Genomic DNA, 20203 nt, shown 5'->3' with positions numbered 1-20203 from the left:
AAAGTCAGTCTGAGGGAAGACTGCACCCGGAAGATGGAGCCGTGTACATCGGGAGCAAGTTAAACATTTACTAATGAATTACTTTCCAAATAATGGAATTAAATTACAGCATTTAAATTGAGAGGTGATTTTTAAAAGAAAGGTTTACTACTACTTTAAAGATAGGACTATTCTCTATTACAGTGCGACTTACCACCCAACATGCATTCCTAGTGCTTACTGGGTTAAATTATAATATAAGAAAACACATATTATTGGAATAGTATGCGACTGGCAGAGGTAATTGGGCATGTTTTGTGGTTTATGCTGCAGCTGATGACCATTAGCGGGAGCTTACTGGCAGTGACATAGAGACTTTGCTTGGCGGTGGTGGGGCCCCTCCTGTTAGTGTGAAGGACATTACAGTAATCTCAGCATGTCTGCAGGGAATCATCCATTACAAGCCTTTGCTTCTAGAAGGTTTGGAAGCAGTCTGACAGATGTGATGACCGATTGCTTCTTTATTGCTTCCAAAGGGTAATGATTCCAAGAAATGCTACAGGACAAACCACATTAAAAAGTGTTTCTGCGATGTTGAAAATTATATTTAAAAGCTCAGAAAATAAACAGCACAGATATAAACCTGAAAACGAGTCAGCCTTGACAATAGAAGGATTAATAAGAGCATAAAGCCAAACACCAGGGAGGATATAAAAGAAACACCACACTGTTCAGCCCCAGTAATGTTTTCCATGAAAAACAAATATAACTAGCATAAGTACCTGAATCTGTCTATATATTAGCTTCCTGTAGTCCTTTACAAATCTGCACTCAGACTGGGAGCGTGACAGGGTCAGTACTGAGAGCCAATCGGCTCTATTTATTGCAAAGCACCGACATTCTAACAGTTTACAGAATGTGAGGTCACAAGGATGTCATCAATGTGTTGCTTTTCTTTATTATCCAATCATTGAGCTCTTGCCCAAAGTGTATTAAAGTGATTGTAAACAATCACCCTATAAAACACCACATTTAGTTTAGAATTGAAAAGCAAAACATGTGTATAATCTATACAACACACACACCTTTTTTTAATAAGGGATCACATCCCCTCTGTTCTCAGCTGCATAAGAGCTGAGGGGAGGAGGAGAAGCAGCAGCACACTGAGCTTTCCAGTAAATAGTTGTGCAGCGGGGGGCATGTCAGGACCTGTCTGATCATTGGAGGAGAGCAGGCTGAGTTCCCAGCATAGTTAGAGAACTGATCACACTTAGCTAGATTCAGAGACAGTTACGCCGGCGTTTTAGTAGATACGCCGTCGTAACTCTGAATCTACGCCGTTGTAAATGTAAGCGTATTCTGGAAACCAGATACGCTTAAATTAGGCTAAGATACGAGCGGCGTAAGTCTCCTACGCCGTCGTATCTTAGGGTGCATATTTACGCTGGCCGCTAGGTGGCGCTTCCGTTGAGTTCGGCGTAGAATATGCAAATGAGCTAGATACGCCAATTCAGAAATGTACGTGCGCCCGGCGCATTTTTTTACGTCAGGCTTTTTCCGGCGTAAAGTTAGTCGAACAAATAGCTGGCCTAGCTAATGTTAAGTATGGCCGTCGTTCCCGCGTATAAAGTTGAAAATTTTACGTCGTTTGCGTAAGTCGTCCGTGAATGGGGCTGGACGTAATTTACGTTCACGTCGAAACCAATACGTCCTTGCAGCGTACTTTGGAGCAATGCACACTGGGATATGTCCACGAACGGCGCCTGCGTCGATCACGTCGGGTCACTAGTCATTATTACCATAAAACATGCCCCCCCTGTTCATCATTTGAATTAGGCGCGCTTACGCTGGCCCATTTACGCTACGCCGCAACTTAGGAGGCAAGTGCTTTGTGAATACAGCACTTGCCTCTCTGACTTACGGCGGCGTAGCGTATATGCGATATGCTACGCCGCCTCAAAATTTAGCCAGTCTATCTGAATCTGGCTAACTGTGTTCTCCTCCTGCTTAGTGTGCTCAGTTTCTAATAGGAGAGCAGAGAGACTGGCAGAAACACCAGGGATTTCAAACAAAGAAAGCAATCTAAAGAGAACAGGATACTTTATCAGCCAAGTACATGGTACAGCAGGCACATATCAGGAATATGAAATGATGGGGTAACAAACACTAAAGAAGAGAAGTGTGGCTAAGAGATCCTGTTGCATTGCCTACTCAGGTTCTCTTTAAAGCCCCTCCCTGACCACCTTATACTCACCCTTTAGAGTGCTCTGTTGTGTGATCGTTATGAACAGCACAAATTTGGGGGAAGAAGGTGTTATACCACCCTATACTACAAAAGCACATGGTATTTTGTAGTGGCTGTTACAGAATGAGTGGTAGGGGAGTTCTACGAGGATGAGCATAAGGTGGGCTAAAATATGGTAAAAAAAAAAAAAAAATGTAACATTACAGATAACCACATGTGGTGGTTGCATTAGTTCCCTTTTTACAGTAAAAAAAAAAAAAAAAAAAAAAAAAAAAAAAAAGCAAAACTTTTGTCCCCCCCATTTTGGATAGTGTAAGAAAGGGTTATAACCCCTGTCAGATTTTTTATTTCACCATTTGTCCCCCATTGGGGAGATTTTCCTTCACTTACTGCCAAGACAGGAAGTGAGAGGGAATACTTGCAAATAAGGGAATTCCTTGCCCCCCCCCCAGGTCCCCAGAACTAGTGTCCCCATTGGAAGAGTTCCCCTCTATTACTTTTCTGGAGACAGCCCAGTTCACTTTCAATGATGAGGGTAAACCCTGCATGGACTTCCACATTAAATCTACCTGGTGATCCTGCCTGTAAAACTTGCTCACATAGGGTGACAAGGCTCACTAGCTGTACTGTATTTTACCAGCTATGCATCTATGAAGGAGCAGAACGTATAGGACTAAAAAAGACCTCCCCTCTATCTGTAGAATTTTTGGGAAGGAGGTGTTCTGTAGCACACATAGGTAAGGTGGGGGCATGTCTGATAAGACCGCTTGAGATTACACAGCAGAGTGCACAGTCTACACAGCAAAGTGCACAGTCTTTCATCTCAAGGAGTGAAAAATAAATGCCAGAACAGTCAGAATGCCGTCACTCTGACTGAGAATATTTCATCCAGATCAGCCGATTCTTAAGTTCACCACTTGGAATGTTTAAAATTTAGGCCACATGTGGCTAGCTTAACCGAACCACTCACTATGAGCTCCATAAGCAACCATAAATAAATTATGGAAGATCAGACTTATAAAAACGATTTAACCACATGTGTACCAGCCTGTAATACTCCTTCATTTCCAGGCCATTTTTCACTTTTCAGTGCTGCGATAGTCAGACAATTACTCCTTTATGCAACACTATGAGACAGAGCTTAATTTTGTTAGTATTTAATAACCAAAGTTTATTTCTTACTCTAAACACGGAAAAAATTTAAATTAAATTACTTTCCTTACAATAAAAATGCCAGAATAGTACAACAAAAACTCAAATTACCCTTTTTGGAAAAGTGATCTCAGTTTCTGCCACATTTTTTGGGAAATGAACATGCAGGTATTGACAGGGTTAAATAAAAGGAGCTTGTAAATGTTGCACTAGATTTATTAATGTACAGATGATACAGAGAGGAAAGTGTAGGAGTTACTGTATTGGTCACATACAATGGCATTTTGGAGATGAAGAGGCAGGATAAAGGAGGTGAGGGGGTTAATTTACAAGTCACTGGGGACAGCAATGTAGTTCGTATGTGAGGGGCACGAAAGGGTTTACAGTATTTGCCGGCGTATATGGCGACTGGGCGTATAAGATGACCCCCTAATTCTCTAACTAAAATGTTGGTTTTGGGATATATTAGCCGTGTATGACGATCCCCTAACTGGGCCATTGCCTCACCTCACTGTGCCACTGCCTTGCCTCACCAATCTTCATTCCTTTATGCCTGGCAGACTGCGGGCGTCCATTTTTTAAAAGCCGCGCCTCCTCCTTGTGCTGTTCCGTGATAGACGGAACACTCAGTTTACCAGCGGAGCCTGTGTACAGTGTTCCGCCTATCACAGAGTCCTTTCGTCCGAGGACGAGACAATGTCCGTGATAGGCGGAACACTGAACAGCACGAGGAGGAAGCGCGGCTTTTAAAAAATGGACACCCGCAGTCTGTATCCGGCGTATAAGACAACCGTTGATTTTTGAGCCATATCTTTAAGTATTAAAGGTCGTCTTATACGCTGGCAAATACAGTAATTAAAAAAAAAAATGATCCTTGTGTCGCTGCAACAGAATGAATAGAGAACAGCTGCTGAGCCATTCATTCGGGCCCCATTTACAATTACACAATCTCTCTTTCCCTGTTGTGGGGGGGATCAGCACTGAAAATGGCACCACGTGATCATTGTGATAACTAATCACAGTGATCACATTGCCCAGCCCCTCGGGTCGGCTTGGTACAGTGTGCACCCAGACATCTAAGTACACAGCCAAGTACACAGCGATCGCTGGGCAGATTGGCCACCCAACGACTATTTATTCAATGTCATTTGTAAATGGCACTGGGTAAAAAAAAAGGGCCGCCAATAAGCCATTCAAAAACATACTACAGTAGAAAAGTAGTTGCATAAAAAAGAAAAATCACTTAAAATAAGTGCTTACTGAATACACTGCTTCTTAAACCCACAGACACCAGCATGCAGCAACAAAATTCAATTCAAAATACAAGCCATGCATCACATTTTTTACTATTCACTTTGCCAAACGGGCTGCAAGGGAAAAAAAAAACACTTACACTCTGATCTGACGAATAGGTCCGTACTTTCCAAAGATATCGTACATTTCCTCCCCAGTGATTTTATAGGGCAAATTCCTGATGTACAATATCCTGTTCACTTCAGGTGGTAAACGGATCTGACAAGTAAAAAATGAACTAATCAGAAGGTGCAAAAAATATTTTTCGGTATTCACAGTTCATAATTTATCATATACAGAATTAGAGACATGAACAACTAGTATTGTTTTTCCACACACTTAGAGGTGTTTTATCTAAGAATTTGCAGAGCTATTCAGGTCTGTGAAACTGCATGTGCATTTGGTCTGAAGGCAAACAAATTACTAGGCTATTTTCTCTCCAGAATTGTATTTACACAGAACATAGTGAATTATGGCCACTACTAGAGGGCACTGACAATCATAGTTACGAATTTCCTATGATCATCAGCTTCATCTAGTGCAGTGGTTCTCAACCTTTCTAGTGCCGTGATCCCTTAATAAAAATTTCCCAAGTTGTGGGGGCCCCTAACAGTAAAATTATTTTCGTAGCATGGGTTGTCAGCACCCAAGTAATTTGTGCCCCCAACCCACAGACATTTAGTGCTCCCTGAGTCCACTCATACAATATTAAAACCCCTTATGGCTAGGGATGAGCCAAACACCCCCCGTTCGGTTCGCACCAGAACCTGCAAACAGACCAAAAGTTTGTGTGAACTTTAAAACACCATGGGACTCGGACGTTTGAAATCTAAAGTGCTAATTTTAAAGGCTAATATGCACGTTATTGTCCTAAAAAGTGTTTGGGGACCTGGGTCCTGTCCCAGGGGACATGTATCAATGCAAAACAAGTTTTAAAAACTGCAGTTTTTTCAGGAGCAGTGATTTTAAATGACTTTTTGTCCTTCAGAAATGACCTTTGTGCAGGGACAGTTCCAAGCACGGGAAACAAGCGCTGCTTTACAGGCATACTTTACACCCCCCTAGGTACGACATTTAAAAGGAATATTTCACTTTTATTGTTTCACTTTAAGCATTATTAAAATCGCTGCTCCCGAAAAAAACTGCCATTTTTTTAAAACTTTTTTTTGCATTGATACATGTCCCATGGGGCAGGACCTGGGTCCCCAAACACTTTTTATGACAATAACTTGCATATAAGCCTTTAAAATTAGCACTTTAGATTTCTCCCATAGACTTTTCCCAAATTGTTCGGCGAACAGGCAATGTTGGAGTCAAACTCACCCCTACTTATGGTACATTTTAGGATGTACCACTCTTTCTCTTTGTTCTCCTTAAATGGGCAACTGCTAAGAGGATGAGTTAGTGGCCGCAGGCTCCAGGAACAGCCCTGCTCCAGGGAGAGCGGTGCGGGCTTCAAGAACAGCCCATGATCCAGTGACCCCTGGCAAATCATCATTCGACCCCCAGGTTGAGAACCACTGATCTAGTGGCTGAAGTTTTCCAAACCACTTGACCTCCAGAAGATTTACTTCCCTTTAAGACCATTCCATTTTTTTGCAAAAAAATAAATAAAAAAAAGGCAGACAACGAAATAAAAAAAATTCTCTGGTATAAAGCATATCCAATAATAAAAAAATTGTTCATCAGTTTAGGCCAATATATATTCCGCTACATGTTTCTGGGGGGGAAAAAAAATCCCAATAAGCGTATATTGATTGGTTTACACAAACGTTATAGCATCTACAAACTATGAGAAATATTTATGGATTTTTTATTTATTTTTTATACTAATAATGGCGGTGATCAGCAGCTTATATTGGGACTGCGATATTGCGGCAGACAATTTGCAAAAACTCCAATACAGTGATCAGTGCTAAAAATATGCCCTTGTACTAATGACACTGGCTGGGAAGGGGTTAATCACCTAGGGCAATCAAACCCTACAGTATTTGTTTGTAATGTATGTGCTGCTTTTACTAAGGGAAGGAATGGATTCTAGTCCCCGCTTTGCAGGAACACAGAATCCATCCCCTTCTCCCTGTCAGAATGGTGATCTGCTTTGTTTACATATACACAGGACGCTTAAGGAACACCGCACGCCTATTTAAGTCGGCAGAGCGGCACGGACAGGCATATAGGCGTACATGTACGTCCCCTTTAAGATGCTGTTATGTAGTGGGTCGCGCGACCCTGCCACAAGCTTCATGAGCCTAACCGTGGGTCCAGCGGACTCGATCGCCGCAGGGATACCCGCGATCGTCTTACGGAGAGATAGAGCGGGGAGATACTGATGTAAACAAGCATCTCCTTGCTCTGCCTAGTCAAAATGACACTGATCTCCGCTCTGTGTAATCAGAGTGGAGATCAGTGTCATGTCACACACAGCCCATCCACCCTACAGTAAAAATCTCTCCCTAGGAAATGCCTTCACTGCCATTTTTACAGTGATCAGTGCATTTTTATAGCACTGATCAATGACAATGGTCCCAAAATCGTGTCAAAAGTGTCCGCCATAATGTTGCAGTTATATATATATATATATATATATATATATATATATATATATATATATATTTTAAAGAGCCTATTGCCGCCATTACTAGTTAAAAAAAAGATAAAAATGCCATAAAACTATCCCCTATTTTGTAGACACTATAACTTTTGCGCAAACCAATCAATAAACGCTTATTGCAATTTTTTTTCCAAAAGTATGTAGAATACGTATCGGCCTAAACTAAGGGGGGTTTTCATTGAATTTTAAAGACACACATATAATTTACATTACATTTCATTTCCCATAAGCGTACAGATATAAATCACATTTAAAATACATTCAACATTACATAGCATAAATAACACCAAAAAAATGTTTTTTGTTAATCTTTTTTGGGAATATTTATTATAGGAAAAAGTAAAAAAAAAATATTGAATTTTTTCAAAATTGTCACTCTATTTTTGTTTATAGCGCAACAAATAAAAACTGCAGAGGTGATGAAATACCACCAAAAGAAAGCTCTATTTGTGGGGGGAAAAAAGGACGCCAATTTTGTTTGGGAGCCACGTCACACGACCGCGAAATAACCAGTTACACTTACCGGTAGCTGTATTTCTGGTAAGTCTTACAGGACGGCACCCTGAGAGATGACTGGCTTCTCCTGACAGGAAACACAATCAAAAAAGAGGTTAAAAACCCCGCCCCTTCCCGTGCTCCTCAGTTTGAGATAAAGTATGAACCCACCAGTGCACGGAAAAAACACCACAAAAAAATATAATACAAACCAATAATGTATCACAAGGGTGGGAAGTAGGCCTGCCGTCCTGTAAGACTTACCAGAAATACAGCTACCGGTAAGTGTAACTGGTTATTTCTCTAGTCGTCTTCCAGGACGGCACCCTGAGAGAGAAGCAAGTAGCTTCAGGCCTACCTTAGGGCGGGACCACTGCTTGCAGGACCTTTCTCCCGAAAACCAAGTCCTGAGGTGACAGTAGGTCGACTCTGTAATGCTTCAGGAACGTGTTCTGACTTGACCACGTCGCTGCTTTGCAAATCTGCTCCACCGAAGCTCCGGCCCTTTCTGCCCAGGAGGTTGCTAGAGACCGTGTGGAGTGTGCTCTAATATTAGGAGCTACCTTACAGGCTTGTACATAAGCTAAGGAAATAGCCTGCCTAATCCATCTTGCAATAGAGGCTCTGGACGCCTGAAGGCCTCTTTTCTGTCCCGAAAAACAAATTAAAAGATGAGTAGAACGTCTAAAGGCCGTGACTCTCTCTAAATAAGTTAATAGACATCGTCTAACATCCAGACAATGAAAGGAAGCTTCTCCTTCATTCTGGGGGTTTGAACAAAAAGAAGGGAGGATTACCTCCTGTGACCTGTGGAACTTTGTCACTACCTTAGGAAGGTAAAGGGGGTCCTGACTTAGAACTACCCTGTCCTCAAATAAACGAAAAAATGGCTCTTTAATAGAGAGCGCCTGCATATCATCTATCCTCTTGGCCGTCGTGATTGCCAAGAGGAAGGCGAATTTAAAGGTGAGTAACCTGATGGGGATAGTGTCAATTGGCTCAAACGGAGCTTTGGTAAGTTGATTCAACACTAAAGAAAGATCCCAGGGTGGAACCCTAGAGATATGAACTGGGGACAACCTGTCTCTGGCTATAAGAAACCTTTTGACCAGGGGGTCCAGGGATAGACGTCTATCCAAAAAATACGACAAGGCTGCCACCTGAACCCTTAGAGTCCTTGTGGCTAACCCCTTGTCTACTCCATCTTGGAGAAATTCTAAGATGACTGAGGTCTCCTGCTGGGAAACCTGTCTCGCTGAGCACCAGCGAGAAAAGATGCCCCAGGTCTTGGCATAAATACGTCTAGTGACTACCTTCCTACTGGCTAGAAGTGTGTCAATAACTCTCTCGGAGCAGCCCTTCTCCCTCAGGCTCCGCCTCTCAAGCACCAGGCCGTCAGTTTGAAGAAGCTGGGCTCTGGGTGATAAATCGGACCCTGATGAAGAAGGTCCGCCCGGACAGGGAGAAGTAGGGGAGGCGACACTGACCCTCGCTCTAGAGCGGGAAACCAGGCCCTCTTGGGCCACCAGGGTGTGACGAGAATGAACTTCCCTACTGCTAGATTTACCTTCTGTAGGACTCTCGGAATCAGGCTCAACGGAGGAAAGGCATAGGCTAGCTGAAACCTCCATATCTGTGCCAATGCATCCACCCCCTCCGAGCCGTTTTCTTGGGAGAGAGAGAAGAACCTCTTCACCTACCGGTTTGCCCTGCGGGCGAAGAGATCTATCTCTGGGTTGCCAAAGTGCTGGCATATTAGACTGAAAATCTCTGCATTTAGTTCCCATTCCCCCTGGAGAATGGGATGGCGACTTAAATAGTCTGCTTCCAGATTGAGGGTCCCTTTCAGGTGTACCGCCGAGAGCGAGATAACTCTCTGCTCGGCCCAGCCCAGGATCTCTAGGGACAAGTCTAGAAGGGTGCGAGATCTGGTGCCGCCCTGATGGTTGAGGAAGGCCACCGCGGTCGCATTGTCGGAAATGATCTGGACCTCCTGGTCCAAGATTCTGTCCTCGAATGCCTTCAGAGCCTCTCCGACCGCTAATAGCTCGCGGTAATTTGAAGAGGCCCCCTTCTGTCGTTGTCCCCAGGTACCCTGGGCACGGAGATCGTACAGATGTGCGCCCCACCCCCATGAGCTGGCGTCCGTGGTAATCCTGACCGGATTGGTCTGGCCCCACGACAGACCTTGCTGTAGGTTCTGTGGGATGAGCCACCAGTCCAGTGAGAGCTTCACTGGTTCTGGGAGACTGACGCTGAGCTCTAGGGATTCCCTTTTTCCGTCCCAGGAGGAAAGAAGGAAAAATTGGAGGGGTCTGGAGTGGAGCTGAGCCCACGGGACTGCTGGAATACAGGAAGTCATTAGACCTAAGACTCTCATGATGTCCCTGAAGGAGGACTCTGCTCTTTCCAACGTTGATCTGACCACTGACATGAGACCCCGGATCTTGTCGTTGGGTAAAAAGAGCTTCCTTTCCAAGGAATCTATCAGAAAACCTAGATAGACTTTTTGCTGTTCTGGAAGGAGAGAGGATTTCTCCCTGTTGATGATCCACCCCAAGGACTCGAGGGTAGTCATTGCAGTGGTCAGATCCGCAAGAAGGAGATCCCGACTTTGATTGTATAGTATCAAGTCGTCGAGATAGGGGACTATCGCTATCCCTTGTAGGTGCAGGAAGGCGATCGCCTCCGCCAGGACCTTGGTAAAGACCCTTGGACTGGAGGCCAGTCCGAAAGGAAGGGCAGCAAATTGCCAATGCTGCACTCCCTGGGCGGAGGCGATCGCGAACCTGAGGAACCTCTGATGCCCCAAGAAAATCGGGACATGGAGGTACGCGTCTCGTAGATCGATGGTGACCATGAAAACCTCCTTCAGTAGGAGCCTCCTGAGGCTGTAAATACTCTCCATACGAAACTTCTTGTGGAGAAGGGAGGTATTCAGGGGTTTTAGATTTATAATTAAACGAAATTTGCCTGAGGGCTTGGGAACCACAAAGATGTGGGAGTACACTCCCAACCCTCTCTGGTACACAGGGACTGGAACTATGACCCCCTGTTGTGCCAATTCTGCGACATTTTGCAGAAGGCCTGCTGATTTGAGAGGGTCCTTGGGTAAATGAGTCAAAATAAAGTTGGGAGGGGGAGGCTGACGGAACTCTAGTCTGTACCCCTCTCTTACAATCTGGAGAATATGGGGACTTTGAGCAATACTCTCCCACCTGGGAAGGAACTGGGAGAGTCTTCCCCCGACCTTCACGTCATTTGGCGTCTTTGTCGCTGGGTTTGGGATTGGAAAAGAGGATACCTCCCTTTTGCTTTTCCTTCCCAGCACCCCAACGTCTGTTGTAAGGGGGCTTCTTTTCTGAGGGACGGTTCTTACCTCCAAATCCACCCTGGGGGCCTCGAAAAAATCTTTTCTTGTTTTGTCTAGGCTTGGTAGGGAAACGTACCCCTTTTTCTGAGGATCTGGTCAGGGCCTGGTCCAGGCCTGAACCGAAGAGCAGGGAGCCCTCGAAGGGAAGACCACAAAGGCGGTTTTTAGACGCCAGGTCCCCGTTCCACATTTTGACCCACACTGCCCTTCTGGCAGAATTGAGGAGGGCTCCCGTCTTTGCGGTAGAACGGACTGTTTCTACAGAGGCGTCCGCTAGATAGGCTACTGCGCTCCCTATGAGCTGAAGGGATTCTAATATTTCCTTAGAATCTGACCCCTGGGACACATGTTCCAGCAATTTTGAGATCCAGGAATTAGCATTCCTAGCAACACAGGCCGAAGCCAAGGCGGGGCTCAAGGCAGCCGCGTTAGCTTCCCAGGCCCTACGCAAGGAGGTCTCTGCCCGCCGATCCATAGGATCCCTCAAATTGCCTGTGTCCTCGAAGGAGAGGTCCGACTGCTTGGAAACTTGCGCGAGTGGAGCGTCTAATCTAGGAACTTTGAAAAATCTTGATTCCTCCTCCTCCTTAAAGGGGCAACGTCTTTTCCAGGTCTTGTACCTTAAAAGCTTTTTCTCTGGCTCTGCCCATTCCCTAAGGATGATATCCTTCAGGGACTGGTGTACCGGAATTGCTTTGGCCTGAGGTTTAAGCAGGCCCTGGTATAACCTATCCTGTGTAGAAATTATTTCCGCAGGCTGAGGAATCTCCTCAGAGGCGTACACTGCCTCTAGGAGGCCTTCCATATCGTCAGCAGCAAAGACATATCTGCCTGCCCTAGCATCCTCGTCTTCTTCCTCTGCCTGGCCAACAGAGCCATCCTCCTGAGGAGGAATCTCTGAGTCCTCAGAGTCCGACACTAAGGAACCGTGGGATTCCTGACGGACTCTAAAAACCTGTGAAGAGGAACTCTCTTGCGAGGAGGGCCCTGCGATAGGGGGTTCAGGTTCTTTGCTCTTTAAAGACCCCTTGAATTCTTTGAGTGTAGAGAGCATCTCAGATTGGACCTCTAGAAACCCTTTAAGAATTTCAGAGGTCTCCTTCCCTGCTAATTTAACAATGCATTTGGCACAAAAGGGTTTGGAATAATCTGAGGGTAGCTTGCCACTACAGTAGCCACATTTTTTGGAGCGACTAGTGTCCTTAGCCGATCGACTAGCACCCCCCTGGGCAACACATTCCTCCCCTAAGGAAAAAGGAAGAGTACACAGGCATGTTTGTAATAACTAAGGAACAATTACAAAGTCCCAGCCCATCATACCTGTAATCAGGAGCACTCACCCCCTGTGGCCTCCTCCGCAGCCAGGGCCATAGCAGACCGAACCTCTCGCTCCATCGCGTGAGGATGAAGGCGCCGCTCTCTCTTGGCTGCTGCCGTGTGTACACGGGTGTCTCCGGTGCTGTGGGGAAGCCGAGACTGGCGTGCTGGTGCTGGAGCGCGCCATCTTTCACTTGAGCCGACCCGGAAGTGACACGCGTACGCGTGACGTCATCGCCCTGCGCCGCCGGCTCTGAGGGACGCCGGATTTGGCGCCGAATTTCGAAAAAACGGCAATGATGCCTCCAGGACGGCCCAGTTACAGCCCCAGCCGCACAGAAAGACCCCCATCACCGGAGAGAGCGTGACCCTCAAACCTCCAAGGTAAGGGGAAAGCTCAGGGAGAGAGTGGATTCGCCCCTGGAGCTCCAGGATAGCCACCTATCCCCAGGAGACTCCAGTACTCAGGGGGGTTTCTTCATCTCACATGGTGAGGTCCTCCTGAGCATAAAAGGGACCCCCTAGGAAGGAAAACAATTTGCCAAACCCAAAGGCTACCCAGTGCCTGCGGTTTAGTTCCCAGGGGGAGACCACCAGCCCCAGGCCTTAGGTCAGGAAAAAAATAAACGTTTCGCTGTGGGGAAACACAATCAAGAACTGAGGAGCACGGGAAGGGGCGGGGTTTTTAACCTCTTTTTTGATTGTGTTTCCTGTCAGGAGAAGCCAGTCATCTCTCAGGGTGCCGTCCTGGAAGACGACTAGAGAAATTGTCAGTTAAAGTGACGCAGTGCCAAATCGCAAAAAAGTGGCCTGGTCTTTGACCAGTGAAATGATCCGGGGCTTAAGTGGTTAAACACACCTTTAGCCAGGGGCCTATACTGATGAATCGGATGCCTTCAGGATGCAAAGATTAATCCCTAAAATTATTTACACCTGAAAGAAAATAGAAAAAAAAATGCTCCCTGCCTGTGTCTAAAGGCCCATACACACGATATGAAAATCAGATGGGAAAATTCATACGGCGAGCTGCCTGACGATTTTTTCGGATCGTTAGTACTTTTAGTAATAAGCTTTAGTAATTTTTCTTGCATGTCCGAGGTGGACATGCAAGGAAAATAAAAAACATTGTTTTAGCTTGCACATGATTGGATGATAAAATCAGCAGAGCTTCCCCTCAGATTTACAGCGACTGCACTTCCAAGTGCACTTTGCACTTGTAGTGCAAAGAGGATTTGCCCTTCGTAAATAACCCCCACTACGTCACTTCTGACGCTGTATTCTGTCATCCGAAAATGTTCATATTGTTAGAAACCTCTTCACGTTTGACATGAAAATCTAAGCGTGTGTACGAGGCTTTAGATTTTTGGTCTTTCTTTAGGTGGCCATACACGCTTATATTTTTATTTTATTGTCCAATCGTGTGTGCGATTCAACGTGATCAAATAGGCAAGCAGTGGACTAGGCATAACTTCCCTTTCTGATCGATTAAGATTCAACTTAGTTTGGATCCGATCAAGCCGAGTTGATCACCCGAGGCAGAAAATTACAGATTGTGTTGCGTTGATTGGCAGCATCGAGATGCTTTGTTTGTGACTTCAATCAGATTATGAGATTACAGAGTCACTCTCCTAAAAGTTAAAGAATGCAATGTTTTCACTCCTATTTTTTTTCCCCTCTCAGGCTACATTGCACCAGCATGAGATCAATGAAGACACACCAAGAAACGTGAAAAACATAGTGTGCCTATATTCACAGAATGACCTCCCTCTGGTGCAATGTTAGTTGTTACTAATCATATTCCTGAGCCAACAACACAGCATTCTCACACTGATACAGTGGGGGTCATTTACTAAAGGCAAATCCACTTTGCACTGAAAGTGCACTTGCTGTAGATCTGAGGGGGACATGCAAGGAGAAAAAAAAAAAGCATTTTAGGTTGAACTCTGTGGAGTCCCTCAAGGGTCGGCGTTATCGCCGCTCCTGTTCAACATCTATCTGAGGCCTCTGCTATATATCATCCGCCGCCACAACCTATCTTTTCATGTCTACGCTGATGACACCCAGTTCTACATTCCTCTGCCCAGGGATGGGGGGGCACAGATAACTCTGGCCACCTGCCTGGAGGAAATTCAAGCCTGGATGGGGGCCAATTATCTTATGCTCAATGGCTCCAAGACTGAGTGCATGGTTTTATGCAATCAGCCATGGTCGGGCGGTTTCCCTACCTGGCCGGACTCGTTTTCATCGGTCCCAGTGCCAGTCACCCAGGTCAGGAATTTGGGAATCATCTTGGACGAGAGATTGACGCTACGACCACAGGTAAACCAGGTGGTGAGTTCTTGTCACTTCCACTTGAAACTCCTGAGGTCGACTTTTCGCTTCATTGAAGAATCGCATAAGATCTTCATGGTCAATGCCATTATTGGAAGTCGATTAGATTATTGTAATGCTTTGTACCTGGGTTTACCTAATAACATCATGCACAAATTACAGCTTATTCAGAATGCCGCTGCGAGGCTACTCACGGGTGTTGGTCGTCGTGACCACATCACGCCCTGCATTGGCTACCCGTGAAGGAACGGGTTCTGTTTAAGACTGGATGCATGGTGCACAGGGCTACCCATGGCAAGGGGCCAGTGTACCTGCAGGAAAAATTCACCAAGTATGTGCCCAACCGTACCTTAAGGTCGGCTAATTTGGAAACTTTGGTGATTCCTAAATTTCGTAAGAAAAAATGCGGAGGGAGGACGAGTGCGGTCCAGGGAGCACAGTTTTGGAACTCCCTGCCTCTAAAATTAAGGCTTGAGAATGATCTTTTTAAGTTCAGGAAGCTTTTAAAAACTGAGCTTTTCAGTCTAGCCTATGGAATTACATAGGTTTTTATAGTTCTTTTGATCTGCTACTATTTTAAATTTGATCTGTTCCGCTGCCTGTGTGTGTTTTTTTTGGTTGTTGCTGTATTGTTGTTCTCGGCGCATCGAGGCCTACGGGTAACTGACTGCGTTTTGTACTTTTAAGAATTTTAATAAATAAATAAATAAATAACATGATTGGATAATAAAATCAGTAGAGCTTCCCCTAATTTCAGATCTTCCCCTCAGATCTACAGCAAGCGCACTTGTAGTGCAAAGTGGATTTGCCTTTAGTAAAATAACTTGGATTGTTAGTTTTACATTGGTAAACTAGGAAATATCCTCTTGCCCCCTGTATAATGCACATGTGCAATGGCAAAAAAGGTGGGCTTTAAATCACACACTCGTCCATGGGTGGCTGAAGTTTCTGTGCTGGAAGCACACAGTGACTGAGCCGACCTCCCAATCATGTGACCACCGATAGCCAGTCGGTCCTTCTCACCTCTCCCTGCTAAAGAAATACCAGGCTGCGCAGAAAGGTGTTAAAGTGGAACTGAAGGCAAACCTTTTTCTCCCCTCGGTTTTTTGCCATCTGTGTCTCCATTGGGAATATTCCCCATCACTTTCTGTCCCATAATCAAAAAAGGGAAGGAGATGATATCTCTACAAAGTGCCAAAATCCCTGAGCTAGTGTCCCCACTGGAAAATGTATTGCGAATTGGATGCGGAGATCCTGCATCCAATTCGCAATAGTGTGAACCCAGCCTTACAGTAGAACCAAAGGCAGAAATGTTTTCCTTTAGGATAAAGTTATGGCAGCCATACATACATGGGGTAATAAAACTGAATTATGGATGTTTGATTCCACAAAACAAACGAGCGAGGCAAAAAAGGCATGGATGAGGGATAGGAAATCAATGGTTTGGTTGGATCCAAGCCAACCGGTTGTGGCAGGATAAAGGAATAACAAAGGATCTGTGCCATTTTCATACCCTTGCTAATCACTTATGATCATTCTCTATGCCAGGGAAATGCAATTAGCGGACCTCCAGCTGTTGCAAAACTACAAGTCCCATCATGCCTCTGGGTGTCATTCTCGTGGTTGTCAGAGTCTTGCTATGCCTCATGGGACTTGTAGTTCTGCAATAGCTGGAGGTCCGCTAATTGCATATCCCAGCTCTATGCAAAGATGGGAATAGCACAATTGATCACCCCCGCATAATTGTTTTTTATTTCTTGCCACACCAGAGCAACTTTCTTTATTTTTTTCCTGGGTGTTGCTCATCCATGACAATTTTTGTTTATTTTTTATCTGAAATGATGTCCGACTGACTGCTTTTTGGCATGGGCGTGGTTTGTTCAGTTTTATCAAACTGTGAATGGCCACCACAAGGAAGGGTTATAACCAGTGGCGGTTAATGATAATAAAATGGGGGGGGGGGGGGGTTGCAAACACCTTCAGGTCCTTACCTGCAAACGGAGCCTCCATCGCTGTTTTAACTTTAAAGAGAAAGTAAACTTACTCTGCAGACATTTACCTATAGTTAAGTCTAAAATAAGGCTTACCTATAGGTAGTGTAGATATCTCCTAAACCTGTACCGTTTAGGAGATATTTACATTGCATGCAGCCAGTGACATCACCGGCGCATGCGCTCTAAAGGAAGGGGCACAGTGTCATTCCTTCCGAGCTCTTTGCCGTGAACGACGGTTCCCAGGCGCATGCGCGGCGTCATCGCGGCTCCAGTCAATCACAGCGTCGGAGTCTGCGAACCTGGAAGAAACTCTGGGAAAGATGTCGACCTTGTCAGCAGTACTGCAAGGCATCGTTCCAAGGTAAGTATTTCATAGTGGGGTAGTATGCAAAGCATACTAGCTCATTATGCCTTTGTCTTGCAGGTTTTTTTTTTCTCTCGCTCTCTGAGGTTAACAACCTCTTTAAGTTGTTAAAAAAAGTGTTAGTTATAATTTGAAAATAAATTGTTCCATGAATTATTTTCAAATCGGTTAAAACTTTGAGGAGGGGGGGCCACCACTGGTTATAGCCTCCCTCACATCCCCCCACCCCCAATCTTGGGAAAATGTCTCTTCACTTCCTGTCTCATAGCCAAAGCAGGAAGTGAAATGAAAACCCTCTGAAGCAAGGGGAAACCTCAGGTCACCAGAACCAGTGTCCCCATTGGAAGAGTTCCTCACTTTGCCAGTTGTGGTGACAAAATGTATGAGCCATAGATGGGGCGGGAGCCCCCCAGAGCCATAGATGGGACGGGGGCCCTCCAGAGCCATAGATGGGACGGGAGCCCCCCCAGAGACATAGATGGGACGGGAGCCCCCCCAGAGACATAGATGGGACGGGAGCCCCCCCAGAGACATAGATGGGACGGGAGCCCCCCCAGAGACATAGATGGGACGGGAGCCCCCCCAGAGACATAGATGGGACGGGAGCCCCCCCAGAGACATAGATGGGACGGGAGCCCCCCCAGAGACATAGATGGGACGGGAGCCCCCCCAGAGACATAGATGGGACGGGAGCCCCCCAGAGACATAGATGGGACGGGAGCCCCCCAGAGACATAGATGGGACGGGAGCCCCCCAGAGACATAGATGGGACGGGAGCCCCCCAGAGACATAGATGGGACGGGAGCCCCCCAGAGACATAGATGGGACGGGAGCCCCCCAGAGACATAGATGGGACGGGAGCCCCCCAGAGACATAGATGGGACGGGAGCCCCCCAGAGACATAGATGGGACGGGAGCCCCCCAGAGACATAGATGGGACGGGAGCCCCCCAGAGACATAGATGGGACGGGAGCCCCCCAGAGACATAGATGGGACGGGAGCCCCCCAGAGACATAGATGGGACGGGAGCCCCCCAGAGACATAGATGGGACGGGAGCCCCCCAGAGACATAGATGGGACGGGAGCCCCCAGAGACATAGATGGGACGGGAGCCCCCAGAGACATAGATGGGACGGGAGCCCCCCAGAGCCATAGATGGGACGGGAGCCCCCCAGAGACATAGATGGGACGGGAGCCCTCCAGAGCCATAGATGGGACGGGAGCCCCCCAGAGACATATATTTGACGGGAGCCCCCCAGAGACATAGATGGGACGGGAGCCCCCCAGAGACATAGATGGGACGGGAGCCCCCCAGAGACATAGATGGGACGGGAGCCCCCCAGAGACATAGATGGGACGGGAGCCCCCCAGAGACATAGATGGGACGGGAGCCCCCCAGAGACATATATTTGACGGGAGCCCCCCAGAGACATAGATGGGACGGGAGCCCCCCAGAGACATAGATGGGACGGGAGCCCCCCAGAGACATAGATGGGACGGGAGCCCCCCAGAGACATAGATGGGACGGGAGCCCCCCAGAGACATAGATGGGACGGGAGCCCCCAGAGACATAGATGGGACGGGAGCCCCCAGAGACATAGATGGGACGGGAGCCCCCCAGAGCCATAGATGGGACGGGAGCCCCCCAGAGACATAGATGGGACGGGAGCCCTCCAGAGCCATAGATGGGACGGGAGCCCCCCAGAGACATATATTTGACGGGAGCCCCCCAGAGACATAGATGGGACGGGAGCCCCCCAGAGACATAGATGGGACGGGAGCCCCCCAGAGACATAGATGGGACGGGAGCCCCCCAGAGACATAGATGGGACGGGAGCCCCCCAGAGACATATATTTGACGGGAGCCCCCCAGAGACATAGATGGGACGGGAGCCCCCCAGAGACATAGATGGGACGGGAGCCCCCCAGAGACATAGATGGGACGGGAGCCCCCCAGAGCCATAGCTAGCATAGGAGGCCTTCAGCGGGCAGCGTGCTGTGATTAATTAAGCCCCCTCCCCATGTCCTCTACTCACATTGGCACGTTTCGCCGCTTGCATCGCCATGGTGCCGGCCGCAGAACAGACAAACCTCCCGGAGAAAAAAAAAACACGGACACAGAGCTCCGCACTCCACAACAGGAAATGGACCCAGCTTCCGCCTGACGCAATCACAGCGCGACACACCGGTATCCGTTTCCGGCGCTTTAGAGCGTAATGACGTCGTACGCGCTTGTCTCCAGGCAGCGGCCATCTGTATCAAGGGCAAATTCGCCTGGCATTACAGAATGTGCCAAAAAAATAAAAGTTGTTGCTCTGCTTATAAAAAAACTGTTCATATATCAGTCAGAAATTAGATCAAATGTATGGAAAGAATGCGGGGGGTGACCGTGTAAAATGTGGAAGAAACAGTCTCTCTTCTACAGTCTGGTAAAGAGAACCTGCATAGCTCCCAACTGTCCCTGATTTGGAGCAATGTTCCTCTGTCACTCATTCTTCCCCATTTGTCTCTCATTTTGATCTGATCTAAATAATTGTATATACAATTTTTATCTTTCAAAAAGTGTTTCCCAGTGCTAAACCTTTCATCCAAATTCTAAATTGCTGCATCTGTAAATTTTAAATGCAAATATAAAGGAATTTTAGTGGTAAAAAAAGCACTTGTGGATTTAATTAACCTTTTTATTTGGTTAATTCTCCTTTAAGTGGGTGTGATAAGGGGCGTGGCCTATGCCTACATGCATTTGATAGTAGGTGTCCCTCATTCCAATCTCAAAATGTTGGGAGGTATGGAACCTGTAGCATACTCCAGCATTTCAAATAGCAACCCAGAGCTCATCTCTAGCAGAACTCCAAACCTGCGGGGGAAGAATGGCCGGGCTGCTGCTGCCTATTGGAGTAAAAAAGAGTGCAGGTTTGGCATTCTGCTAAAGATGAGCTCAGAGTTGCTACTTTAAATGCTGGAGGGTACACTACAGGCTCTTTGTACCACAGAGCTTACACGTCTTACTCTGTACCATATATTTGAATATATCTACACAGTATAT

The 20203-nt window shown here is 46.5% G+C and overlaps 2 protein-coding genes across 2 annotated transcripts in view; both read right to left on the bottom strand.

Moving 5' to 3' along the window:
* Nucleotides 1-19334, bottom strand: part of SF3B6 (splicing factor 3b subunit 6) — a 27741-nt gene extending 8407 nt beyond the window's left edge. The window contains exons 1-2 of the mRNA XM_040348508.1: nucleotides 19194-19334; nucleotides 4770-4888 (exon numbers count right to left, since the gene is read on the bottom strand). Of these exons, the coding sequence (XP_040204442.1) occupies nucleotides 4770-4888; nucleotides 19194-19223 (149 nt within the window). The 5' untranslated portion in view covers nucleotides 19224-19334. The remainder of the gene's footprint in view (nucleotides 1-4769; nucleotides 4889-19193) is intronic.
* Nucleotides 10978-13130, bottom strand: LOC120936276. The gene is made up of 2 exons (XM_040348507.1): nucleotides 12492-13130; nucleotides 10978-12396 (listed from the first exon to the last, which is right to left on the bottom strand). The coding sequence occupies exons 1-2, from the start codon at nucleotides 12544-12546 to the stop codon at nucleotides 11036-11038; spliced, it is 1416 nt and encodes a 471-aa protein (XP_040204441.1). The 5' UTR covers nucleotides 12547-13130; the 3' UTR covers nucleotides 10978-11035.
* Nucleotides 19335-20203: the final 869 nt, after the last annotated feature.

This window comes from Rana temporaria, chromosome 4 (assembly GCF_905171775.1).
Source record: "Rana temporaria chromosome 4, aRanTem1.1, whole genome shotgun sequence".
Lineage (NCBI taxonomy): Eukaryota > Metazoa > Chordata > Amphibia > Anura > Ranidae > Rana > Rana temporaria.
Note: the sequence above shows the minus strand (reverse complement) of the source record. Positions and strands in the feature narration are given on the sequence as shown.